Source organism: Acanthochromis polyacanthus, chromosome 12 (assembly GCF_021347895.1).
Source record: "Acanthochromis polyacanthus isolate Apoly-LR-REF ecotype Palm Island chromosome 12, KAUST_Apoly_ChrSc, whole genome shotgun sequence".
NCBI lineage: Eukaryota > Metazoa > Chordata > Actinopteri > Pomacentridae > Acanthochromis > Acanthochromis polyacanthus.
Genome location: NC_067124.1, coordinates 32,380,991 through 32,408,283, shown reverse-complemented (window position 1 = coordinate 32,408,283; position 27,293 = coordinate 32,380,991). Strand labels below are relative to the sequence as shown.

General features: G+C 40.2%; 2 protein-coding genes across 2 annotated transcripts; one reads left to right on the top strand and one right to left on the bottom strand.

Annotated features, from left to right (window-relative positions):
* Window positions 1–1,065: 1,065 nt before the first annotated feature.
* spaca6 (sperm acrosome associated 6) lies at window positions 1,066–24,342 on the top strand. Its single transcript, XM_051957444.1, has 13 exons — window positions 1,066–1,315; window positions 1,534–1,764; window positions 2,808–2,878; window positions 2,983–5,793; window positions 5,906–5,992; window positions 6,179–6,250; window positions 6,507–6,530; window positions 6,993–7,070; window positions 7,613–7,716; window positions 8,020–8,176; window positions 9,420–9,597; window positions 10,018–10,092; window positions 18,884–24,342. Exons 4-12 carry the CDS (start codon window positions 5,580–5,582, stop codon window positions 10,079–10,081), a joined length of 978 nt encoding a protein of 325 aa, XP_051813404.1. The 5' UTR covers window positions 1,066–1,315; window positions 1,534–1,764; window positions 2,808–2,878; window positions 2,983–5,579; the 3' UTR covers window positions 10,082–10,092; window positions 18,884–24,342.
* A 94-nt stretch (window positions 24,343–24,436) lies between these two features.
* On the bottom strand, window positions 24,437–27,293 carry has1 (hyaluronan synthase 1). Its single transcript, XM_022209999.2, is given in 5 exon segments — window positions 24,437–25,199; window positions 25,300–25,432; window positions 25,545–25,770; window positions 25,861–26,181; window positions 26,184–27,293. Coding segments are annotated over 5 exon segments (1,731 nt in total). The 5' UTR covers window positions 26,559–27,293; the 3' UTR covers window positions 24,437–24,523.

Genomic DNA, 27,293 nt, shown 5'->3' with positions numbered 1-27,293 from the left:
TGTTCTTGAAATGTTGCATGAGGTCAGTCTGTGTTGTGCTTTTCTTAGTTTCACAGCATTTTCCATGTTGGCCATTGTGTTCTCTATCATATTATCACAGGCCTCAGTCACTGCTCGCTCCTTGAGGCCAAAAGCGATGCATTTTCTTTGGCAGGTTACCCTCATTTGCTCTAAATGTGTGAGGCATCGGCGATGTGCTCTGTTGTACGACATGGTCAGAACACTTTAGGGCCATTAATGATGCTTACACATCAAGTGCAGTGTTTATGCTCCATCTCGCTGAACAGACAGCCAATCAGCGGGTCCAAATTAGATTTACTTTCATTTCTGAATTTCCCTCGGGGCTGTATGATTCTGTTATCCGACAAACACAACTCTCTGTCCTCTCACACTGAGAGACGAGCACAAATATTAGAATGAAAACCGCCGTGAGACATGTGAACTGATTGAGCAGGAATATTAAACCTATTAAAAAATATTGCACATTAAGTATGCGGGGGGGAAAAAACCCACAAAAAACTGTTGCAATTTCTTTGTTTGTGGCTGCAACACAAAGGGCGGCGGGTGTTTTCGATGCGTTTCCATTTGGAATCGGGTTGTGCTGAGCAGACTAACTGCACATTGTTCACCTCTGATGTCAAGCTGTATAATCGAGACACATTTCATAATTGGCAGAGCTCTCTGCGATGGGTTTATTTAGCGCGTTTGATGTCACTCCAGCTGCAATTTACAGTGGTGTTGGAGCAACACCATAAATCGTGTAATCAATTTGATGATGGTATGATTGCTTGTACACATAGGAGGAGGCAGTAATGTCAGGCTCTCACGTTCATGACACTCCTGGGCTTCAAATTTTCTCTCTATTCTCGTCCTATTAGAGATTCTGACCCTCCCCCTCCATCCTCACTTTCTGCTAGCCTCTCTCTCTTTCTCCCTCTCTCTCTCTCTCTCTTTCTCCTCCTCACCCCCTCCCCTCCACCTCCCCCCCACTCACACACTTCCTCTCTTTCACACACATACAAACACACACACACACGCATGCACTCGCTGCACTCTTATTCACTCTCTCTTTCCAGCTCTCACACTTTCACACACATCCACGTAGCTCGCAGACTGGAGTGTGTGTAGGTCTCTGTGTGTGTGTGTGTGTGTGTGTGTGTGTGTGTGTGTGTGTTGAGGTAAAGGGGGGGTTACTGGGCGAGCAGAGACGTGAGGCTTTGGAAAAACGTGTGAGGGGAAAAAGGAGGGAGATGCTAGGATGACGACTGGGAGAGTGCAAAAGAGGGAGAAAGGAAAGAGAGAGGGAGACTTTGAGGTACAATGAAAAGCAAAAAAGAGCGCAGCATGGAGGGTAAATGTGTGTGTGTGTGTGTGTCGTCTCGTAGTGTTGGACAGCATGTGTGTGCCAGGCGGTACAGTGTGTACGCGAGCATGTGAACGCACAAGTAAGCAAGCTTTTCTCTCTCTCTCTCTCTCTCTCTCTCTATCTCTCTCTGTCTTTCTCCCTTCTTTATTTTTTCCTCCTATTTGCAGCCCCCCGTGCGTCTGTGACAGCAGCCCTGCGGAGACAAAAAGGTGGAGCGCTGGATAGATGTTCGTCGGGCAGGTAGGTAGAGAGCAGAATAATGGAATCAATACTATTGTCTGTAACCTACCTGCCGCTGGGCTCCCTGTCTGGCCCCGGCAGAGACCATCAGAGAGAGAGAGAGAGAGAGCTGGGAGAATCACTCTGGCTGCGAGAGGGAAAGAAAAGAAGAGCGGAAGGTGATTGTCTTTTTCTTTCTTGTATATTTTCAATATCAAGGTGGGTGTAGATCAAGAAATGTGTTTTTAATGCAGGGGTTGCATGCATTTTTTTTTTTTAATCTGAAACTTTTTCTCACCACTAATTCATCACATCCTTTCACAGCAGTTCAACCAGTCATGTCATGCTGTACGTGCACGCATGCGAGCGCTCTAGTGTATATATTTGTAGTATTTACGTGCCGTACTGTCTGTGTTTGCATAAGCCTTTCAATTAGTATCAAGGCTGGATGCTGTCGAGGTCATGTCTCGTGGTTTGCTGTACTTTGCCTTATCCTTAAGCAACTTCTTCTGTAAAATTTCTCTCATAATTATCATTTTAAAACTAGCAGCTGTCCAGGAATTTAACTGTTATGACTGGCGATAAGTGTGCTTTTACACTGTCACGGAACTGATTGCGATCAACACAAAATTTCTCTCCCTGCCCTGCTGTGTGATTGGGCTCAGTTAATTTCTGACAGTATTCTAAACACCTTAAATGCCGCCTATACTGCAGACAAATCCATTATTCATTTCAGTTATGACAAATGTCTCCTTATTCTCTCCTCACCCACCCCCCGCCGGTCTGCTCCAGCTGCCACATCTGTCACATGCGACATTAACTACGACGAGCTTAAAATTACACCTCTGTGTTCGGAAATCTCGAGGCCTGTTGGCTTATGAAGTCAACCTGTAGGTAAATGCTTAATGTGAATTAACGCAGTTCAGTTTGATGCAGCGCGTGACGCAGACACATTACACCTTCATTCACATTCACGCCGAGGCGTTGATTGAAAAATAAAAGAAAAACATGCTTTCCTGATAAATGAGGCAGATTTCCCTTTTCCCTTAACGTACGGGCATATTCAGTCTTCCCCAGTCAGTGTGTGTCATGCTGTCTGTCTGCCAGTGGGTGGCATTGCATTCTAATGAATTTTCATTTTTAATCACCAAAAGATTCATAATAATATATATGTATCTATTTATACGAGTATAAAATGCCTTTTATGTTACTTCATTTACAGGTGGATGAAGCCCTTCTTGTCCTGCGCTTCTTCTTTTCCATAATCCTCAAAAATTTGCTCCATCTTAACTGGTAAGTCTGAGGATAGATCCTGTCTTGCAAGCATAACATGTAAATAAAGTACTGAATAAAGATATTGTCTAAAAAGTCTCACCTTGACTGTGTCTACATTTCAGTTTTCTCCTTAGGAAGCTGTTGAGAATGAAACACCTTCGCAGTTACCAAGAACTAAAGGTAAAAGTCTCCCTCCATGCCATATGTTATGATTTAGGCAAAGATCCTACAATGTGCGTGTCTTGCATCCACATTAATGACAATTATAGAGATTTAAGTGAAATGACCCTTTTTGACATGTTTCTTCTATGAATGTGATTTTCTCAGAAAGCTATCGGGCACTAATTTGACAGTGCTAGCTCAATAAACCACGTTCAGAATGCCCAGGATGTTTATCAACAGTTTAGAATTAATTGTTCCTCCTTAATGAATTTGTGTCTCCTCCACGACAAGCTCAGCGGCTGCATTGCTGCGATTATTTGTTTCCTGCTGTGAAAAATGTTACTTTGCGTCTGATTGCTGCACTGCAAAGCAAAAAAAATAAATCACTGAAATGCGGACAAACGTGCCGTGATCGTGCGGCGATTGCGCTTTAATTGAACTGATCAGCTTCGCCTGTGATCTGCAGCGAAACCAGGAGACCGGTCGGTGCCGCAGAATCCAAATGTCAGATGAGGTCATGTCTTTGTCTCGGTGCTGCGACGCTCTGGGTCTTCCTTTTATTGCATTTCCTCTCTGGTTTTTACGTGTGCATGAAAGCCTCCCGCTGTAGTTTAATTTCACAGTATGCCCCTCTGTCCCTGAGACCCTTAACCTGTGAGGTCAAAGCAGGTCACAGGTGAGGTCCTCGGGAACAGGGCTGCATTCAGTTTCAACGTCCTACGAAAGAGGGGAGCATTTTGTGGAAATGCAGAAAGACTTTTCTCCCCACATAGGCATCCGTTTTAATGTTTCTTGCAGCACTCTCATAGCAAGAAAAGTCACAGTTTCTCTCATCTCAGTGGCTCCTCAGACTATTTCGTGTCACGATACGAGACTTTTCCGGCTGGACGAGAAGAGGGCTTCTGCTGCAGCACAGAAACTCTCAGGGAGCTGACCCTACTGGCTGGCTTTGTGTTGGTGCTCCCAGTGGGGGCCAGTAGGAAGACAGCCGAGGGTTGTGACCCCGACTTATAAGTCACCTTCCAAAGTCTGTGGCCTTATTTTGTTTGTTTTATCTTGTACTGGAAATGTTGCTTAAACTCCTATATGTTAATAAAATATGACAAAAAAGTAGTGTGTGTGTGAATATATGTTTCGGGTCCATCAAATCACAGATGAACAGATTGAAAAATTGTTTCTACCCCAGAGCCATAAAAATACTACCGAACACTCATACTCACTGTCCGGACCCGAGTGCCTACTAGCAATTCCTACACAATTGCAAAATTTGCAATGCCAATAAATGGTACTCTGTTCAAATTTATTCTATATGTGTGACAGCCAAAAAAAAAGGAAATTTGCAGTGTGTTGTAGACATAAATAAAAGACTGTCTTTTATTACAAATAGGTGTTTTATTAAGCTGTGAATGAGCTGAAAAAGACGCTTCATGTGCTGGAAATTTTTTTTATCCAAGCGTGAATGCACGCAGTACCAACCAGACACAATTAAATGCCCTCAAACACACACACACACACACACACACACACACACACACTCTTATTTGGGATTTCCAACCATCTGACTAGCTATCTGACTTTGGCAGTCCTGGAGCACACTCTTGCCTAATATTGATTGGCCTGTCTGTGTGGAGACAGATGAATGCATTAGTACCCAGCTCACCCTGCCACTGGAAATATATTAAGTTCATGTATTAGGCACCCTGTCTGGTTGCCATGGAGATACACCAGGAGTGAGGGACCGGGGGAGAAGGAGGGGAGGGTCGGAGGGACGGGAGACGAGTGGGGGATACAGGATGTGATGAGGCAGTCGACTTGATTTGTAGTCCCGCTCCCTCTTCCTCGTTCTCTGCCTCCGTCTGTCACTTGTGTGTCCTCTCTCGCACCTTCCCTCTTCTCTTTGTCTCTCCTGGCCTCGGTTTCTTTTCTCTCGCTGCTACTTTCCAGGTTTTCTAAACTTCGTCGGCACCAATGCTGCACTTTCTCTGCCTCCCCGCTCACTATTTCTATCGATTTTGTCCCCCTTATTTTTCTGTTTCATTCCCCGTCTCGACGTTTTCCCCCCCCATCCCCACACCGCCACTTTCATTCACTGTGTATTTTATATTTCTCCTGGGTTTTTTTCTCGCCGGCACCCTTCCCACTTCATCCCTCCACGTACATAAGCATTTAACTCCCTCTTCATCTGCCCCTTCTCCCCCCACCTCCTCAACGCCGCCTCCCTCCTTGGCTCGCTCCATCTCTGTGCTCTGCAGTAAAACTGGTGCATTGAGGCAGCAGGAAATGGGGACTAGAGACAATAGAATGGAGGGAAGTACAGAGGGGAGTCTGTGATGCTCTCCTCCCAAACCCAAGCAGGTTGAGAAAACATGAGCCGGATACTTTCAAAATCTTTTTCATCTCCTGTGGCACATGCACATAAAAATTCATATTCAGGGCTAGCATTTTTGCAAAATGAAACCTTGGAATTTCCACATTTGTAGTCACCATGAGACTGGGATTTGAATAAAAACAGTTTTGTAGGGAAGCATTTGCTGAGTTTTGAAGCTCTTGCAGAATAATGTGCACATCTGTTTTGAGGATTTTGTGCGTTAGCTTGCTGCTCAGCCCCTCTCTGAGCTGCTATCAGTGCTTTGTTGATGTGCAAGACAGCCTTCGCCTGTGCTGGGGTCACGTTTTGACTGAACACAATGTTAGAAACGTTGACGGATGCTTCAGGAAGCTGGACCGCATATTCAACAACAACGAGACAGTGATTGAGGCTGGTAGAGTGGGTGAGGAAAATGTTCTTTTTTGGTATTATTTTTCCACACACAGAAGGAATTCTACATGCGAAAGTGTCAACCGTGAGAAAGTTGTCTAGTGTGATTTGCATCTGTCTTTTAGGTCAAGGCTATGACACCCAGCTGAAGGCGATTCTGGATGCAGAGATCACGCCTTTAGTGGTGGAGTTTGACAATAAGCTGAATCCCGGTAACTGAACACCTGCTCAAGTAGACATTTTACTGCACAACTAAATGAGCCTTTAGTGCTAAGTAAGGTCAGAAACAGGAATGAGAGGTTTTTAAGAAATGATGCCCTAAAGCATACAATTCACCAGGATGTGTTGAGCCAAATATTTCTGTCTTCCTCGCCTCCCTCCTCCTTTCTATCTATCAGACACCGTGTACGAGGAAAGGCTGCAGACAGCAGCAGACAATTTCATCGCTGCTGCCTCCAAACTGCCTAGAGGTGAGACGTGGTTTCTTCCCCCTTCCTTCATCTTTTCATCTATAGTGAGGCCTATATTGGGTCATTACAGCTCCCTCTGATCTCTGTAGCCTCCTCTCTCTATAATAAGCTAGTTATGTTATTACAGCCTTTCAAATCCTGTGGAGAATAAAGGAAGCTGTCAGGTTGAACCGACTCTTATGTGTTGATGCTGGCATTAAATCAAGCTATCTGAGTGAAGTAAAATTTAGTAATCTAAGTGTCATTCTTTTCACAGTGACTGGATGTTTTCCTCCATGCGGTTAGTACTTTTATTGGACTCTTGTATGTAATAATGTCAGAAAAGCTGCAATTGTAGAGGACGGTCAAAATGCAAATGTGCCATAATTTTACAGATATTTCCTTATTATTTATTCCATTTTAATACAGTAAATATATTCCCAAAAAATTAGATTGGCTCTGTAATCTAGATTTATTTAAGGGAAATATTTTGCATAAATTCGAAGGTTTTTGCAACAACAGTGGTAAATGAATGTATTTTCACACATGTATGATATTTATAGGAATTTATAATCTGTCAAAATACACTTCATCATCATCATTATGTGTATATTGTTCATCTTAAATCTGTAAATTAAGCATTAAACAGCCAAAATAAATACATCAAACACGTCCTTCACAATAGAAAAGCACAGTATTCTACCCTGCTGTTAAAATATTGCTGTTTTTTTTTTTTAAACCCACGGTTTTATGTACCGATCAGGTTTTCAGAGTGCAGGCGCAGTTTACAACTGCATCACCTGCAAGTACGACTCCTGTGAATTCCCTCTCGACTGTCCAGGTGAGTATTAATAATTATATGATAACACGTTGGATTAGGGATCCTGTTACATCACAGTTTTCAAGCATCAAAAAGAAAAAAAAAGAGATGTACTAATCCAGACTTGACACATCCTTAAATAACTATATTTCTACTTCATAAGCATCCACTCCTGATCCTTGAAAATGCTCCACTTTTGATCCTTGAAATGCTCTTAGCATAAAGTCAGGATTTGAAAAAGAGACAGAGGAAAGGTTTTATTTCCACACATTATATCTTTTGCACAGAGCCCCCAAGGTACTCTTTAAGTCCGTGGCTTCTTTATGCAAGGTGACAGTTGACTCCCACACACGATGGTATTCCTATCAACCCTGTACAGCACAGCCACTGTTTAGCATATCATCACTTTTACTCCACTCCTCAGAGACTGGGCTTAAGTATTATCATTAAGGAGGGCTCAGACTGCAAGAGCTGCCCCCCTGTGAATGTTATCCGTGTGTGTGTGTGTGTGTGTGTGTGTGTGTTTCCCTGTGTGCATGTGGGTGGCTATATGTTTATTTCAGTTGAAGAAATTAAAGTAATGGAGAACAGCAGGAGTCGAATGCGGTGTGATGTGCCATTTGGCTTGCCAAATGATATTGAAGTGATCTGGAGGTTCGCAGAGGAGGTAGGCTCAGCATATGGTGAATCATTCAGGGTCACTGCTGTGCCTTTCAACTGACACTCCAACATTTTCTGAGATGCACATACTGGCTTTCTTGCAGAGAGGTAGATGATATGATTGGCGTCAGCCTCATGCTAGCAGGTTTTTACATGAGGCTGCAACCAAGAAGCTGCAACCAAAGACTAAAAAGATATAAATTTAAAGCAAATCTGTAGAAATGCCACTTTAGCCTTTCAGATTTGTGCAGATTAGCATAAATAATTTGTGTTTACAGTGCATGAAATGTGTGTGTATTTATTCCTTCAGGTGAAAACTCAGCAATTGGATCAGTTTAAAGAAGTGACTGTGGGGGTGGACAGGCTCTATTCCATCCCTTCAACCCGCCTGCACCATCAGGGCACATACCAGTGTGAGATTTACTCGGGGCAAAACTCCATTGTCAGGCTATACTACTACATCACAGGTAACAAGGACACTAAAAAAACACTAAAGATTGTGACTGATATTGATCAATGGGAGGTCATTTGTACTTGGAGAGAAAATAAAGCAGCTGCATTACTTCGAAGTTGAACGTTAGTATTTCAGAGTTTTGCAACAGGCTGTACAGTAAAAACCAAAGGCTACAAAAGTCAGCTCATTACTTTATTTTTTTCAATTCTTTTTATTATGATTTATACTGACGACAGGACATGACCAGTGTTTCTAAATTTCCAGAGAGATGTTCTGCTATTCTTCAGGGACAACCTTTTTTCAGCTGCTTTGTGATAGAGTAGATCTATTGGATTCAAATCAGGCAACATGCATGTCCAGGTTGCAGTTTTCAGTTTTTGCTTCTTCAGAAACTCTCTTCAGCGTGCTTCACTGTCAGGATTATGCATTCATTGTGGTAGCCCGAACATGCTGGACTCCATCTGAGCCCAATAAATGTGTCTTGGTCACATCTGAGAGACTGGTTAGACTGATCTTAGTTGTGAAGTCTCACAATCATATATATTTCGTTTGACCTGACAATTCATTTATCCCTGGAGCCATGATGCAGACGTGCAGAGAGACACAGTCCATAAGTCCAAAAGTGAGAAAGTTCTGGTGTTCACAGCTCATTTTTATCACCACGTTCATGCAGTTAGACTAACTGGAAAGCACACATGTCCTCAGTTTTGCTTCAGTGATCACAGGCATATTCATTTTTGTTGCATTCAGTTTTGCTTTTGGGGCCGTTATCTATAATTATAGTTTTTCTAAAGTAATTATTTTTGATTCTGCGTAACCGTGAAACACTACTATTCAACTTGGAAATAATGCAATAAATTTAAGTTGACACTATTTGGAATCATTTTATGTTTATACGGTATTGCTCACTCACTACTGTTGTGTGTGTATTTATGCATATTCATGCAGCTTTGCATGTGTAAGAACAAATACATGTATTAGTACAAAATATATACGTGCTGGAACACATGGACTTATATAGTGCATAGTTGTTTTCTTTTAGTTCTTGTCTATGTTTTTATCTATCATTAATGAGAGCATTATATCTGCATCTGTTGAATTAAGAATTACAAATGACCGAACAGATGTGACAAAGACAAACCAAAGTCTCCAACAAATTTTCTTTTAGCTTAATGGCAGACTCACAAATCATCTTCTCCTTTATGCGAGTTCAACTTGTCCTCCATATTAATTACTCTCCGTCTCCTCTCTTTAAGTGACCCCCCAGGTTGTGGCAGGCCACACAGAGCTGCAGGAGATATTTGACCTCTCTCTGCTCCCAGGAGGGCAGTTACTCTCTTCGCCGGGTGGCCCTCCCAACTCCGTCCTCCGGTTGCCATCGCTTCTCACCGCCTGTTTAACCGCCTCACTGCTGCTGCTGTGCCTCTCCCTGGGGTAAAAAGAAGGAAAAAAGCGGCTTTAATTTGCACAGTATAAGACATTAACGGTCAGGAAATGCACACCTGTGTCATGAATGCTAAATGCCTCTTGCACATACACTATTGTACATACAGTCTAGACATTATTAATGTGGTAAATGACTATTCTAGCTGGAAATGGCTGATTTTTAAAGGAATATCTCCATAGGGGTACAGAGGAGCATTTCCAACTCCTGTGTTCTAATGCTACATTGTGTTAGCTAATGGTGTTGAAAGGCTAATTGATGATTGGAAAACTTGTGCAGTTATGTTAGCACATGAATGAAAGTGTGAGTTTTCACGGAAAACACGAAATTGTCTGGGTGACACCGAACTTTTTGTGCGGTAGTGTACATTAGAGGGTGTAGATCTCACACTTTTTCTTCGGCTGTTTCAGGGCTCTGTACTGGTCGTCAGTATCGCAGCAAAGAGGTGATGCTGATGAAACAGATGAAAGTTAAGACGAAGAAAGGTGAGAGCTGGAGAAAAGAGCAATAAAGGCATTGCTTCAAGCCTCTGGTCTTCTACAGAGCGTTACGTCATAGTTTGTAGAAAACCTGTGTGTGACTCCTTCCACCACTAGAGGACAGGATGCACATCTTTATGAGCAGCAGCCAGTCAGCGCTGTACTGTATGCAAGACCCACAGCAGTAGAAACATCTGAATGTACTCTGATACTGTGGGTACTGTTAAAACATGTTTGAGTGACTTTATACTTCCTACTTCACCACATTACAGAGAGAAATATTGTACTTTTCACTCTGCTACAGTCACCAAACAGCTACAGTTACCTGTTCATGTGCATGTTTACATTTTCCATCATAAAAATGATAAAATCTGAATCAAAGTTGCACAGTGAACTATGCACACTGAATAATATGAAGGTAAAAGCGGCTCCGTGTCAAATAGCAGCGGCAAAGGTTGCCTTATAGAAAAGCTGCATCCATATTGAAGCATCGAAAATAATAATTCAGTGACGTGATAAAATAAATAGACAAAAAAAGAGAAGAAAATTTAAAAAATGACTAATCTGAAAAGTGAATGTTACTATTTTGATATAGATTGTTTTTATTGTTGCTATTTCTCATTTCAGATCTAACAAAATACGTCACAGGGCAATTCCTTGTTTAGTTTTGTCACAATAAAAGCAAAAATTAGGCTTTTTTTAAAAAAAAATTCAAAGAAATATTTAATTAAATGCCTTAATGACTTACTTTAGAGTCAAATATAAAATGTTTGGCAGCTTTTGTCTGGTACTGGATGGTTTCTGTAAAATCAAGAGTTGCTCAGAACAGGGCTTGTTGTTAATAATAATAATGAGGTCTTATCTACGGTGCAGCCAAAAGTAATGAAGGATCACTAAGGCGCCTTTGGCTGCAGACAGGGAGGAAGTTAAAGAACATTTTGGAAGGAGGGAGAGTGGAAGTACCATGAACGGACTTTATTGTCAGTACCAGTCAGGACAGAAGGTAGAGCTTTAATTAAAAGGGAGGATAAGTTAAAACTGACTGACTGTAACATTGTGGCCTGTACTTTTAGTGTCTGGAAAAGAGCTGGATGAAAAGTGCCTGGAGATGAACTCCATATAGATGTTATAAAAAAGCTGAAAAACATATATATTTTACAATGTAGGAAACACCTGCCTATTAATAGTTGTGTGACTGTATATTCAGCTGAAACTGTTATGATTCAGAGGGTTTTTTTTCGGTTTATTTACATTTTGGAGTTGCTTTAATATTAGTATGTAATTGTTGTCATGCATTGGTAATGTTTTTTTTATTTTATTAGATTTATTTTTTACTTTTTTATAGAAATGTAAAGGTTTTCAAGTTATTCTAATTCAGTTTTTATACAGAAAATTTTCAATTTTTCAAATTTAGTCTCCATTTTTACAGAAAATTTTGCAAACAAAATATTTATCGTAAAAAATTAAATATGTTGTATTTCTGTTATTTATACTAAATAAAGAAAGAAAAATAAATATCACAATTCTACAAACAAACAAAGACAGGACAAGAGAATGCATCAACTGATTTTTTTTTTTTAAATTTTAAAAAATTTTTTGACAAGAGCTGTTATCACTGTAGAAAATATTTTTGTTGACATAGGTTGGTTGGTTGGTTAGTTAGTTAGTTAGTTAGTTACATTGTTTGTTGTTTGGTATTTAGCTGAACCATAAATTAATATAAATGTTCTGTTTTTTAATTACAATTATTACATTTTACATACATATTTCCTGTTATTTTGTGGATATATTTATTATTTTTGCTGATTTTGTACTATAGATATACCATTAAATAATTAAAAATATGGCCTAGTTTTTACTTTATATTATAAATATTAGCATATTTCCTTTTATATGGTAAGAACACAAATTTCATTTTGAACATATTAATAATGATGTAATTTTACAATACATTACCATAGTGATTTAAAATATTGCGCACAGCCAACTGGAACAGTACAGCTTGGTAACCACAAGGGGACAGTAGATCACAGCGAGTTTCCTCAGAAACCACAACAACAAGAAGTCATACAAACCAGATCAGAACACAGTCTTTAACTTGACTTTGCATTGAACTTTGTTATTCCATTTACAGTGTGTCACATCAGGGTTGTGGCACAGAGAAAATGCGGTTGCTAAAACCAAGGACAACATTGCCAAAAACAAAACTGATTCATACTCGAGGATAGGGAAGTAAATCAATTGCAAAACGCATGTTGGCCAAAAACAAATGACTGTAGTCATATTTGTTTTCTGAAAAAGCCCTCAAAGCTGAAAGCCTCACCCAAACCCTTCTGATGTCAGAGTCTGCCTTTGTCGTCCACTAAAGACTGTACAGCAGAAGTCATTAGGCCTTATGTAACTGATTCTGCTTGTCCCGTTGTCCAGACCTTTGACCTGTGAAGATTTTTTTTACCCCCAAAAAGTCACAATATCTTCTTTTAATGAGTGTACACTTTGTCTCCCCTTCAGAAAAGGAGTGGCAGGTTACACCTGGTTTGCTTCAGGTTAGTGAGACAAATCCCTCTGCCAGACGAACACAAAAGTACACTCGAAGGCACGCTTTCACGCAGGTACATTCACATGAAATCCCCTCTCATACACAATTATGGATAGAAAAAATTACCTGGACTGGATATGTGTTGCAGACGTACGTAATTCAATTCTTCCTTGTCAAAAAGAAGATTGGAGATGTCCGCCGGGGCATTATTTCTATTTACAGTTCAGATATCCATATCGCAAATGCCTTTAGGACAAATGACGTCACTGTTTCTGTTCGTGTGTGGGGTTTCTAATTACCGACATCCACAACTCAGCTGCAGATATCTGCACTCGAACGACTCGTATAAACTCCAGTTTTAGACGTTGTGATCTGATTGTAGTCATAAAGATAGCTTTAATTGCCCTCAGTTAATCAGATTGAGTTGACCCAAAATTATGTTTTAGATATCTCAAAGAGGAGTTCTGCCCACAGTGCACTGGAACACAGCCTGACGCTCAGTGAAACTTTAGTGGCTTATATTTCTGATAATGACTCTTTAAAGCGGTGTGATAGTGTTTGTGTGTGTGTGTAATGGTCGTTTCGAGTGAATTAATATTTGTCATCTGTTCTCATTTTTCTAGATTTCCAAATAAACCAACTGAGTGATTGCAGAAAACACACATCAAATGCACATCAGTTTAATAAAAAATAAAGAGTGATTGTGTTGAATATGCCACACAAATCCTTTACTTTGCTGCCATTTTTCCATTTCTGCATTATGACAAATAATAAAAATAATAAGTAAGTAAATGTTGATGCACAGCAGAAGTTTCTGATACAACAAAGCCTAGCCACTTGGCATTGCTAGCATTATTAAAGGACAAAGATCCTGTTCTTAAGTGATGTTTGTGTTTTGTGTGTGTGCGCATTTATACTTGACATTAAACAGGAGTGAGTGAGCTTTTTGCTCTATGGCTTCAAAAGATTTGAGTTAACAATAAAGAGGAAAAGAAAAAATGTAAACTTTTGACATAAAAAAGCACTAAAATCTACTATTAATTCAGATGAGCTCAAGAAAATGTAATTGTAATTCCATTTTTTCCATTTTTCCACCCATGCGGTCAGGTTAGTCACCATGTGAAGGTTGATCCATACTGCTACCATCCATCCATCCATCCATCCATCCATCCATCCATCCATCCATCCATCCATTCAAACATCAGTCCATCCGCCCATCCATCCATCCTTTCATCCATCCATCCATCCATCTATCCATCCATCCATCCATCCATCCATTCAAACATCAGTCCATCCACCCATCCATCCATCCATCCATTCAAACATCCAACTATCTGTCCATCCATCCATCATCCATCCATCCTTTCATCCCATCATCCATCCATCCATCTATCCATCCATCCATCCATCCATCCATCCATCCATCTATCCATCTATCCATCCATCCATCCATCCATCCATCTATCCATCTATCCATCCATCCATCCATTCAAACATCAGTCCATCCACCCATCCATCCATCCATCCATTCAAACATCCAACTATCTGTCCATCCATCCATCATCCATCCATCCTTTCATCCCATCATCCATCCATCCATCTATCCATCCATCCATCCATCCATCCATCCATCCATCCATTCTTTAGCTATACCTGCATATCCTTACATGTTCCCCAAACTTTATTGTTCACAAATATGCTGTAAAAGATGAACATCTTCAACATTTTAAACTATTTTTTTCAAAGCAATTTACTGTAATTTTATAGATTTTCCTAATTTGTTACATTACATGTTTCCAGTAAAAGAAGCAGATTAAAACTGTAAATACCGTTAAGATCAAAAATCTTTATGGTAATGTATTTTAAAATTACGTCATTATTAATATGTTCAAATATGTTCAAATTAGCAAAAAATATTAAGAATTTACAGATATTTGCCATTCGTTATATGAAAGAAACATATATTCTAAGGAAATGTAGAATGATGAATAATTTAACTGTGTTAACATTTAAATTGTGATTTTTGCAACAATTGACCATAAAATTACACAATTTTATCATGTTAAATTCAGCTAAAAATATAGTTATAGTACAGATGTTTGGCATTGTTTTTACAGTTTTTACAGTTTTTAATGCGTTTTTCTGCTACCTTTGCTGTTGTTGTTGTTGAGGTTCAATGTGAATAAGGCCTGAGTGGATGCATACAGAATCATTTCAATTGCTAGAATTTAAGTTTTATTGGATGCTTCTTGCGATGCTTTTGTATGATATTGCATTGCGTTAAACGGTTCCTATTTTTTTATTCACTCAGTTTTTAAGCAAACGCTGCACACGAACTGTGAGATACACATCGCTGTGAAAAAGTAGAGTATAACAGGACAATCCCAGAAACTCTGCAGCCATTACTTCATTGCAGTGTAGATGCCAATAACATGACCTCCTGCTACTGCATGTCTGTTAACCTGGACAGGCTGTAAACTCCCTGTTCTGTCTTTGGGTTCTGAATGAATATTGTCCATGCAATCTCACTCCTCAGGATAGAAAAATGTTATTTGACTCAGCAGCTTTAACAATATGGTGTATCTGACCAACAGCCTTTTTTTATTTGAGAACTGAGTGCCAGTAATTGTGTTGCACAGTCAATTACTTTTGTGTGTTTTTTGTATGTAACTATGAAGCACCAGTGATGTAAAAGCAGGTTAAGCAGTATGAGTTATCTCTAAGATCTTTGAACAAGATCTTTGAACATACTGTATGAATATGACATGAATATGAAATGAGAATGACTTGATTTGGTTTTATATTTGAGCCTTTAATTATGGGCGATAGCTACAGTGCTTTGAAAAAGTATTTGCCCCCCTAAAATATTTTTGTATATTTCTCACCCTTAAGTGTTCCAGATCATCAAACTAATGTTTATATTTATTTAATTTCTGACAGAGATAATCCACAGAACCGAAAATGCAGTTATGAAATGATGGTTTATTGAAGATTTATTGAAAACCTATATCACCCCTGTGAGAAAGAAACTGCCCCTCTGAGCCTAATAACTAGTTGGGCCACCCTTGGCAGCAACAATTGCAACTAAATGTTTGTGATTGCTTCTTATTAGTCTTTTACATTACCATGGAGGAATTCTGCCCCACTCTTTGCTGCAGAATAATTTTAATTCTGTTCATGAGCACAAACTGCCCTTTTAAAGTCTTTCCACAGCATCTCAATTGGATTGAAATTCAGACTTTGACTCAAACACTCCAAAACTATAATTTGTTCTTTCTGAGCTGCTCAGAGGTGGACTTGATTTTGAGCTTTGGGTCATTGTCATGCTGCATAAACCATTTGTGCTTGAGCTTAACTCCCTGAATTTATTCTTGGATATTCTCCAGGAAGATTTTCTGATAGAGAGCAGTATTCTTGGCTTTATCAGTTATGACCAGTTGTTTAGGTCTTCAAACCATCACACTACCACTGCCATGCAATGATGTTCTTGTGTAATGCAGTATTAGCTTTACACCAGATGTAAAAGAACCCGTGTCTTCCAAAAAGTTCCACCTCTCCCATGCATCCATTTTCTCCCAGAGTCTTTCTTATTCTTGAATCATGTAGACGGACTTTAGCTGAGGCCAGTGATGTCTGCAGGTCTTTTAATGTTCGTCTGGGTTCTTTTGTGGCTTCCTGGATGAGATGTTAATGTGCTCTTGGAGAAATGTTGGTAGTTGGTCCACTCATGGGAAGGTTCATCACCATTCCATGTTTTCTCAACTTGTGAATAATGGTTCTCAGATAATGGCTTTGTAACCGTTTCCACACTGATGAAAGTCACTGACTTTGTTTCGCACCTGTTCTTGAATCTGTGAATCTTGGTCGATTCAAGATTTGCATTAATAAGCAGTTGAACACGTACCTAGTAAAGTAAGCTGTGAGTGTATGGAAGTATCGCTGTTGCGGTATTTGACAGAAGTGTCTTAAGGTTTTTAAGTCTCTGACAATGATTTTGAAAAAAAAAATTAAAAAACTGACGACACACTTCCTGCCATATGGAATGCAAAACTTGGCGCCCTACCTGACGTACTATATCCATCCATTAGCACTCGTTTAAGAACCATCTAAAAATGTTCATGTTTATTGTAAAAAAGCAACATAATATGAAATAATTTATCTGCTGAGGTTGTGTTGCTTTAATTCTGCAGTCTTCTAATCAAAAGGGCGTCTTTAAGAAATAACAATCTTCTTGCCAGTTTTTGTGGAACCATTAAAACCCCGCCAAGAAGATAACTCTACAGAGCGTCCAAAGGTCTGGTCATCATATATATGATTACTATTGTTTTTAACTCAATATAGACTCTGGGTGTGAGACATACAGAGTTTAATTGCAAATATTGAGTCAGAAGTCAAAGTGACTATTGAGACATCAGATGTTGGCAGGAGTTTAAAGTTTGAGCCTCCCTATGGAAACACAGAGGCACAGCTCAGCTGAGATACTGTAGAGTAAAAAGACCAGAAATTGTTTTTGCTTGTCTTGAATCTGCCAAAAAAAATCATCAAATGAGTTTGGCATACCTCGAGTGACGTACATGAGCATCAAGAAGCAAGAATTAGTTCTCATCCTTCATTTTATAGTCTCGTTCAATATCAACAAACAACAAAAACATGTTGAATTTAACAGCTATTACCTAAATTTTCAAATAAAACATGTGGGAAAGGAAGTTTCAACGTTCAGTTTTATCATTTTTTCTTCACCTTTGACTATCTTGTCTGTTCTGCCATGTAACTCAGTGAATGTGTTTTATTGCACTGTTTTTGGAATAGATAAAAAGCATGCCAGTTCAACAGTGTATTGATACGCTGGCAAGAACACAAAAGAAACCGCATCCATAGTTATTCCCCCTAAATGAATGGTTGTAGCTGGAGACAACACAAAATGAGGACAGAGAGGGATGTGCGAGCTTTATAAAGCACTTGTGGAGTACCTAAATATAGTCAGACGTGACTCAACACTTGTTGCATTTAATGGGATGAATGTTTTTTCCACCGGGTTGCCCAGTTGCTAAGACAACGCATTGCAACAAGACTAACAGCAGAAACTGTAAGGTCTGTGGCTGTGAAATAGCATCAGATTTTTTTGATTTTTGTGCACATTACTCTGGATTCTATTAGTCATTTTGTGCCTCTGCTGAGTCTTCTACAAGTTTCCCTCATTTGGACCCCGACTCATTCTCCTATCTAAACCGGCAACAGAGAGGAGTGGCTCTGAGATTAACAGCATCATTACGTCAAAAAGCTCCTGACAGAGCCAGAAATCTTTCTTTTCTTTCAGGATTCGATGCGGATAAAAGGAGTTATTCCTATGGACAACCTTTACCTTTGAACTGCTTGAGGATTTTCCTAATGCTTACAGTGTTTACATCTGTAACAATACCAACACACAAGAGTGACCCTCTTATTTGCAATTTATCATAATTTAACACTTAAAAAATATGTACATAAGCTTTTATCCTCTAAGGTTTATTTTTACCACCGCTGACCTTTGACAAGCATGTGCGACAATGTATACTTTATCCTGCTGCCTGATCTGATTCCATTCGAGTACATCATTCCTTTGCTGGATTGTGTTTCATAATGTTTCTCGTCATTCCATTGAATTCACAAATTTTGAGCATGATTTGACAATTTTTCCTAAACGGTGCCAACTTTATATTCCTTCCTCATGTACGTTTCATAAAATACTCTAGACAGTGACACAGTCATGACAAAACTTTGGGAAATGACTCTCACTGTTGTGACCCTCGAGGCGGAACTACACTTCTGCTCAAGAACAAAGTGGCTTTTTTTTTTTTTTTTTTGAATTACTGATTGGTTTCCGCTGCTATGCTATGTGTTTTTACGCAGTTTCCAGTAAATGACGGCATCTCCGTCGGTATGAGTGCGCACGCTTGCCGCTGACATTAAGGTTGTCAGATGAAAGCTTGCAGACTGTGGGGAACACCCTCAGTTTAATTTGTCTAAACGCTGCCAGGAATAACTAAATGATCTAACGGAGTTGTCCATTTCTTGTTCTATACGATCCGTTCTCTCACCCTCACCCTCTTTTGGAGGTCTTTCTTTTGTATGCGGTGCAGAAAGGAGTGGAAGGAAAATAAAAATGTAGACCATAAATTCGATGTGGAAAATACTCCAACCACAAGCCACACCAACAAACAAGGGGAAACAAACTTGTAGGATGTTGTTACTGATTTCTTTCTTGTTATTTCTCTGCAGCTTCTATCTTGCATGATGCCAATGCAGCACCCACAATGGAGGAAATAGCAATCAGGATCACAGCGTGTTTTTGAGGTGACACAACACTTCTGCTAGCAGACCGAACGTGCTCCCCAACACATGTGCCAGCTGATGTCAGTGGAGGAGGCCCAGACAGGGTGTGGGAGGACGAGCTAATTGAAAACAGACACGAAGGGAAGTGATGTTTGCCTTCGTCATACCGTCGGTTTCTCCTTTCCCTGACTCACTAGGTGCTTTCAATGTACAGAAACTGATTTCCTCTAATAAATCCCCTCTGAGATCTAAAGTGCACTTGGGTGGGATGTCGCTACGACATATCAGGTATCTCTGGGAAATCTAGTGAGAAACACTCATGCCGCAGTTGAGCAAATCCAGACGCATTTACTCATGTGTGAAAATCTTCTAGTTGTGCCAAACAGTTGTTTTAACTTCCACCAGTGGTTTTGACTCACTGGCAGATATTCAGAAAGATGCTGGAGAGTGTCAGGAGTGTTTCCTTGATGGCCTCCTACGCTCATGGTCACTCAGTTTCCATTTGCACACTAAAATCTTTTATTCTTTTTGAACAGTAGCCGAATGGAGACATTACGACAAGTACAGATAAGGATGAAAATCTTGACAAGCCGTCAAAGTCTCATCAGAATATTCTGTCGCACTCAAAAATCCTGTATTTCCATTCTAAATTAAGCATAAAGTGCTTTTTAAGTAAGCTGCATCCACTCAAAAGTAGCACTGTTGCTTGTTTATGTGGAGCTAGTTTTAATCGTGTTTCATAAATTTGGGTAGTTTTGTTCAGATCTTACGGCTGTACCACACCAGTCTTCTTGGTCATCTCCTCGTCCAGTCTGGTTGATAGAGGTGGATTTTTAGGGGTTTAGTCAATGCCTAGCCTAGCCGCGCTAGACCCATGTTCTGAAGGCACAAGGGTCTAGGAACGCTCAACAGGGAGGGAGGCGGGCTAAAAGGTTGTCTATCAAATCCCTCTGCAGCAATTGGGTAGGTATACAACCAATCAACGCAACGAATAGGCTGACGTAGTTCCGAGAGCACCGGCGGATTGTGGCTAAGTCCCATTAGCTTCCCAACCAGCGGAGCCAACTGGTATATTAAGGATTTGCCATATCCCGTCGGCATAAGTCCAAATACGTCTTTCTTCTCAATGAAACACTTCAGTGCCGTCCTTTATCTTTCAAGTTGAATTTTAGCCTCAAATCTTTAAGGGCTGTGGCCAAAGCCGAGTCGAAAGATAACTGTTTATTGTGCGCCGGTTGTTTCTGTCAGAATCGTGGCGCCTCTGTCGTCACTTCGTTACGCCCGCCTTCTGACTCTACACTTCATGGTGATTCGTCCGGCCAGTTTTAGGAGCATCCAGCCTCGAGCCTTATGGAGGGTAACTAGACCCACCCTGGCAGAGAATTAAATTCGTTGCCGTGGGTTGTCTAGCACGGCTAGGCTAGTCAATGCCAGGAGAAAGACTAACTATTTTTTTAAAGTTACAACACCACATCAGTCTGCTTGGTCATCTCCTTGTCCCATTTTCTCTCCAACCACATTAATAATTGGAGACTCCATCACTAGAAACATCTGCTTCTTCAACGCAGTCACATACTGCCTTCCCGGAGCCAGAGTCCCAATCATCTTGGATAAGATCCCGGGGCTGCTTCGCTCCCTTCCACCCTCTGTTCACTGAGTGATAAGTCATGTGGGTGCTAATGACGCAGCTCATCAGCAGTCTGACCTGACCAAGAAGGAGTTCAATGACCTTTTAAACTTTTTAAGTAACTGTGGAAAGTCTGTTTTTATTCCTGGCCCCATTTCAACACTGGCCTGTGGCGCTCCAGCAGAATGCTAAGCATTTCTTCATTCTGCTAGAGTCCACAACATAGGTTTTATTGACAGTTTTAATCTGTTTTGGAATCGTTCCTTCTTCTTTAAACCTGACAGAGTTCACCCCAACAGCCTGGGTATCCAGATGCTAGCGGCTAAACCTCCACAACCTGGGACCTCCCCCTTCTTTGCTGACTCCATGTCAGGTTTTGCTGCAAGCACCAGCACCCCTTACTATCCTTCCCTGGCTTCAGTTTCCGACAGTGTCTACGCCTATCGATCTAAAACACAGACACACCCATGGCCTGCCCCTAGCACACCTGTAAGGATTACCCCCACCAGCTCCCCATTATGGAATAATCACACTGCTGTCCAACCTCCATGTGTTCCTGTCCATACTACCATTAGACACCATTATCCTAACTGGTCACCTTCTTCCCTCCCTACTAAAGCAAGTGCTATAGCTGGCAGAGTAAACCCTGCAAATCTCTGTCCTCTTAATTACAAGGTCACTGACTACTAAACCTTTCTCCTAAATGACTTTATCTCTACCAGTAAATTGGACTTTTTCTTCTTTACTTCTTCTAAGTGTTTTACCTCGTTAAACATCTCTGTATGCTGTTTTCATCATGTGCTAGAAGACACATTATGAGTAAAAACAGTAGTTATCACAACTGCTGACAATTTTTCCCTTGACACTTGTGTGTACTGATGACAATTTTAAAAAAAAAACAGAGTTTCGGAGTTTCATGCATGGCAAACGTAAGGAGCCAATTCTGTCAGCTTCCAGGCTCTGGCATTATTCCTCTTCAGAAATGTGTTGATTTTTTTTTTTTTTTGAGTTATGTCTACTGCTAGCTGTGGTTGTGCCGTTTCTATAGAGGTGTGGGACTTTAAATTGATATGAAAAATGAGCCCACAATATGAGCTCAGTAGTGACAAAACAAAAGTTAATATTTGTGGCTTGATTTTGTAAGTCTGTCCCTTCAGACTTCAGATCTGTAGAAAATGTGGACACAACTGATCAACGGCTCAAGATCAACCTGTTTATCTCCTCTAACCTTAAATGTATTTTATCTTTTTAGCAGTTAAGTGTTTGGGTTCCTTTTTCTTTTGAAATGTGTTTATTGGTTGCTTGTCTGTCTGTTTTTGTTAATTTAAAAGTATTATAACCTTATTTTGAGCATAAACATATTAGATAAATATGTTTTCTCATTCCTTACTTTATTGCTACAACAACCCCGTGGGTCCGGGTCAGGTAAAATAAATAATGTGTGCATTACGTATTTCTCTATAATTTAATATAAGAGTCAAAACCCAGTTTAGATCCTTTTAATGTTTATGTCACACATAGTTTGAGTTCTAGTTCCATGCAGTTGTTTGAAAATAATATTTCCATTGAAAATCTTCGTCTTCCACACCCACAATCAGAATGTGAGCATCCGTCATACTTCAGCTCAGAAACATAAAGATGATTGACAAATATGTGCTTGACACTTGCAGTAAAACTCTTGAGGTGTTGAGCTGTACAGTCAAGATCAACTTTGATGTTTGTACAACTAGAACCACCTTATTTTTGATGTTATGTTTGTATGAAAACAAAGGATTTGCCTGTTTATTTGATCCTGCATCCTACTATTGATGATCAGTAGGTATGTGGCAGCGTCACTCCTCTTAGCAAATGAATGACAGGTCCATGATCATTTAACGGTAAAAAAGGGGGAAGTCGCTCCTTCTGCACTTTTACACTAATAAGTTTGAAACAGCACCTCCACCCTGTATGTTATGTAAAAGATATTTCCATGTAAAACAGGTTACAGGTTTTCTTGAAACCATAAAATTCACTTCAAAGTGCTTTATAAAAATCAAAGAAAAAAAATCATGACACAACGCAATATCCCTATCAAAAAGAATATTCTCAGTGCTTTAAAATTTGTACTGTATAATGTGAAGTCTTCATGAAATCAGAGAAATGTCCTCACAGGGACATCGAGTAGAAGAGATGTAACATAGCAATACCCAAGCTAAATTATTAGGAAAAAGGGAGTTAAGAAATGATATTTTAGCATATTGTATGATTTGCAAATCCAGTAAGAAACTTAAATTGCAAAGAAAGGTCCACCCTTGTTTCCACTTCTCTTCTGTTTGTATTTAAACCAACACGTATGTTGCCAACCACATCCCTTATAGGCGTAGGAACAGCAGTGGTCTTGTCAGACACAAACTACTTAAGATAAGCTAAAGTAAGGTAAGCACTGTTCTGGTGATTTATCACCCTGGATGTACTTTTCACCAATATCTCTGACTTAAACTGTTATTGTAATCTTTATCAGTTACCGTTTTTTCTTCTGGTGTTTTGTTATCAGCAGAGGTCTTGTCCAGTGTGGACACTAACTGTCGCACTAGTGTCACCAACTATGAAAATACTAACAGAGGAGAAGGATTTTGAAACTGGCTTTGTATTTCAGGTGGTTGTGTGTCAGCTAAGTCAGTTTTTCTGTTGCTGTCTGTAAAATAATGGGATTGAAAGAACTGTTCATGTTACAAAAATATTTTTATTTCTTCATTTCATTTCCCTAAATCATTCATTTTTCACATTTTCAGAAAATTTCCACACATTACTACAAATGTATTGCTTAGAAAAATAAAACATAAAAAGATCATATATATATATTTACATTACCAGTCAAAGGTTTGGACACACCTTCTCTATCGATGGTTTTTATTTAATAATTTTATACACTGTAGATTAATACTGAAGACATCAAAACCATAAAAGAAAGTATATGGAAATTTTGCTGTAAACAAAGAAGTGTTCATCTTCAGTATTCATCTACAAAGTCAAAAATATCACAAATAAATAAAAAGCATTTAATGAGAAACTTGTTCAAGTCCCAACTTTTGACTGGTAATGTATATATATGAACAAATCTCTGTAATACAACTTAAACAAAGTGCATCTTACAAAGTACACCGACACTTCACATATCAAGAGCAGGTACGCAGAAACAATGTAATATATACAGTAATTAAATAAACTGTAAATTGTTTGCAGTAAGTGACTCCATGCTTTGGTTTCTCAAAGACGGTCAGGATTTCTTTCCTGTTTTTGCACACGTTTCACACTGTTACATACTAAAACCACAATTTTCAGTTGTTTTTTTTTTCAAGTAAGTCTGCAGTGCTGCAGGTGCTGCCCAGGATCCAGTGCAATAACAATAACAACAATGGTGAAGTAATGATGAAACTGACACCGTTATGCATCCCGAGGTTGGAATTATTGTGAAAGTAATCTAAGGACACACGTGTTCATATTCAAAACACACACATTCCTCTTTGTGTATTTAAAAGAATTGAACAGATTTCAGACCCCACAGCATTTAATACAAAATAATTTCTCAATGTAGTTCTCCATCTTTGGCTAACATGAATAAATACCTGATGGATCTCCTCCATCATCTGATAAACTACAGCAACCTGAGAAGTGCATGGGCCCCAAAAGCCTTCAGTACAGTTTCATTTAAATGTGCAACAACATCTCTCTGACTAAAACATTTGTTCTTTTATATTTCTATGAGTTTTGGCACATTTTCAAAAGGGCTCGGGTAATATGGATGCTGTCCATTTAAAAAATATATATCACCAATTCCCATTTGGTTTTTGATTGTTCTTTTTTTAGCAGCTGTGTGAACCGCCCTCGTCCCTCAGTAATGTGAAAAAGAAATAAATAAAAATAATCAACTGAATGAAATAAACAGTTGAGTCCAAATAAATTATCATCCCTCTTCAGACCTACACATTCAATGAATAGCTTTGGGAGCGTTTCCTGCACAATCTGCGGAACCAAATCCAGTAGAGGAGAAGCATAAACAGCCAGTAGGCCACGTAGGCAGCGCTCCCAAAGATAAGAAACTGAGTCTCCAGCTTCTTCTCATCAGTCGACCAGTCCGGTTGACTCTCCCTGTAGCTAGTGTAAGCGAGCCCACCTAATAAAAGGGCCGCCCACACCGACAAGGGAAGGAGGGGGATGTAGTTTCCTACAATCTTACGCCGGCCCGACGTTCCCCAGCTGCTTTTGGTCATTGTGAGGATCGCAAAGTACTTGGCAGGCAGCAAGCTGGTCATGTACAGAACCGAGTAGAGCGACATGAACACCATCACTATGTTTCTCCGCAGGATGCAGGCGTACAACGATTTGAACAGCCCGATGATCTGGATACAGCAAAGGACCCAGAGGATGTCCCACAGCGTGCCCGTCCAGAAGAGCTGGATGATGGTGGCGGTGACAAAGAAAGGGAAGATGCCGGAGACGATGGACTCGTAGGTCATCCACAGGTGGTGTTTGTGCCACCACATTGCGTTGTAGAGCCACTCGCGGAAGTAGGACTTGGTCCAGCGCGTCTGCTGGTTGAGCCAGCGAAGGAACTGAGCGGGCGTTTCCGTGTAGCATCTGGAGCGAGCTGTGTACCTAAAGGAAAACAGCAATTAAATATTTTGACATTGCAACATCCTTTGAGGTTTCCTGCACTCTGGGCATGTTAACATCAATGAATCATGAATGCGCGTACTTTGTGGCGTAGCCCATGCTCAGCATACGGTTGGTGAGATGCCTATCGTCGCCAAATGTGCAGTGAGTTCCCAAAAACTTCTGATTGTACCAAGACTCCAGAAACTGCTGAAGGATGTCGTTCCTGTATAGACCTGGATGGGGAAATTCAAGAAAATGCAAAAAAATGTTAGTAAGAGTGCATTTAAACCAGGACTAGTGCTAATTTTGACCTGTACTACAAAAAAAAGTATAAAATTTGCTTACCCAGAGGGCCACTTATGCAGGACACACAGTTGAAGAAGGACTGGCAGGCCCTTTCGATGTTGAAAGCCATCCAGTACCTGAGGCTGCTCATGAAGCTGATGTAAGAGTCTTTGAGGTTGAGGATCATCACATCTCCTCCCACGGCGCCATACTTGGGGTTACTCTCCAACACCTTGCACAGCTCCAGTGTGGCTAAAGGGTCCAGCTTAGTGTCCGAGTCGCACACCTGAGGAAGGAGAAAACACTTCAGTTTGCTTTTCCCTTACATAAGAAGACACTTTAGGAATATGAACAGGGAGAAATCTAAAGAAAATACCTGTATATAGTCGACGGACGACCCGAGTGCTTTAAATGCAGTGTACATCACTTCCCGTTTGCCGCCCCACTTCTGCATGATGCACACACACCTATTGTTCTGGATCAGCTCCTCTACTTCTCGTCGCTGTAGGTCCTCTACTATTACATCAGAACCCTCCTCTGCTGCGCCCTGCTGGACCTGGGGGGGTTCCCATGAGTGGTAGTTGTTCTCCCACACGTAACAGCCCGGATTCTGATCCGCAAACACCTCTCTGAACATGTCCATCATGTAGCGGTCTTCCTCCGTGTTCCCGTCCACCACCATGATGATGCGCAGCAGTTCGGGGGATACTGGAGGGCCTTGACGGAGTCGAGGCATTCCCTGAGATAGACGGGGTCCTCCTGGTAGGCTGATATGGTCATACTGATCGTCTTGGTGAAGGTGCAGGGGTCAGTGCGGGCTTTCATCCGCCGGTGCTCAATGAAGGCGAAGAGACTCTGGACCAACAAGTGGAGCGAGAGGAGGAGTCCGTAGAAGCCGAAGGAGATGATCCCGTATGCGGACGACACCAGCTGGAAGCCGGCAACGTAGGCCCACACCATGACACCCAGCACCACCAGAGCGAAGAGGAAGGTGAAGATGGCTCGGAGCACCGAGAGCAGCTTCTTCAATAAAGGTTTCAGCTCCATTGTTTCTTTACCTAAGAGACAACACATGTTAGGATGCTTTGTGGAAAAAACCCAGAAATCTTTGACAGATGCTGAGCCAAAAAACAAATGAACAAAATGAAAGTCAACTTAATGTTGACAGAGCCTGATGAAGATCTGGCACGTCGCTCTGTTAAATTACATTTGAAGGCAGATATCGGAGCTTTTCTCTGACTTTTGCTTTAAGTATGAGTTGTAAGAGCATAAATAAGGGAGTCCGTGGCATCAAATCACACCTAGAAAAGGGTCTTAAATGGAATAAGATCTTTTATGAGGAAATCAGTACAGCTCACAAATGTTTTAAACTCTATTATACTATTTTTTCAAAGGTGTTAATCCATGAATAGGTTTCCCTAACAACTGTTTCTCTCTTGTTTTACTGATATCAGATGAAACTATGAGGACGGATTCAAAGCTCTCGATCTCACTTACGTACAAAAAGATATATAAAAGGTCTGGTAATATAGTTAGCAACAGCTTTAAGGACTAATTATGACTTCATGGGCAACAATATTCATCACTGCAGTCACATTAACTTTTACTTATTACATAATTTAGTTACATCTTACACACACAAATACCAAAGAAATGCAAGACAGCTGCATCTTATTTACACTGATCACAAAAGAAATGTAAGAATATAAGATATTCGTTAGGCAACGAAATTCAGCATTAACTTTCATTAACTTATTGACTTTATATTACATTTTATATACTGATTTTAGTGTATTCATTACCATCATA

What these genes read in the sequence shown, in the direction of transcription:
- spaca6 (XM_051957444.1), top strand. Translation starts at nt 5,580, where the DNA reads ATGTGCACATCTGTTTTGAGGATTTTGTGCGTTAGCTTGCTGCTCAGC. An exon ending in TGACAATAAGCTGAATCCCG is followed by an intron (nt 5,993 to 6,178) that starts GTAACTGAACAC and finishes TCTATCTATCAG; the next exon opens with ACACCGTGTACGAGGAAAGG. An exon ending in GCTATACTACTACATCACAG is followed by an intron (nt 8,177 to 9,419) that starts GTAACAAGGACA and finishes CCTCTCTTTAAG; the next exon opens with TGACCCCCCAGGTTGTGGCA.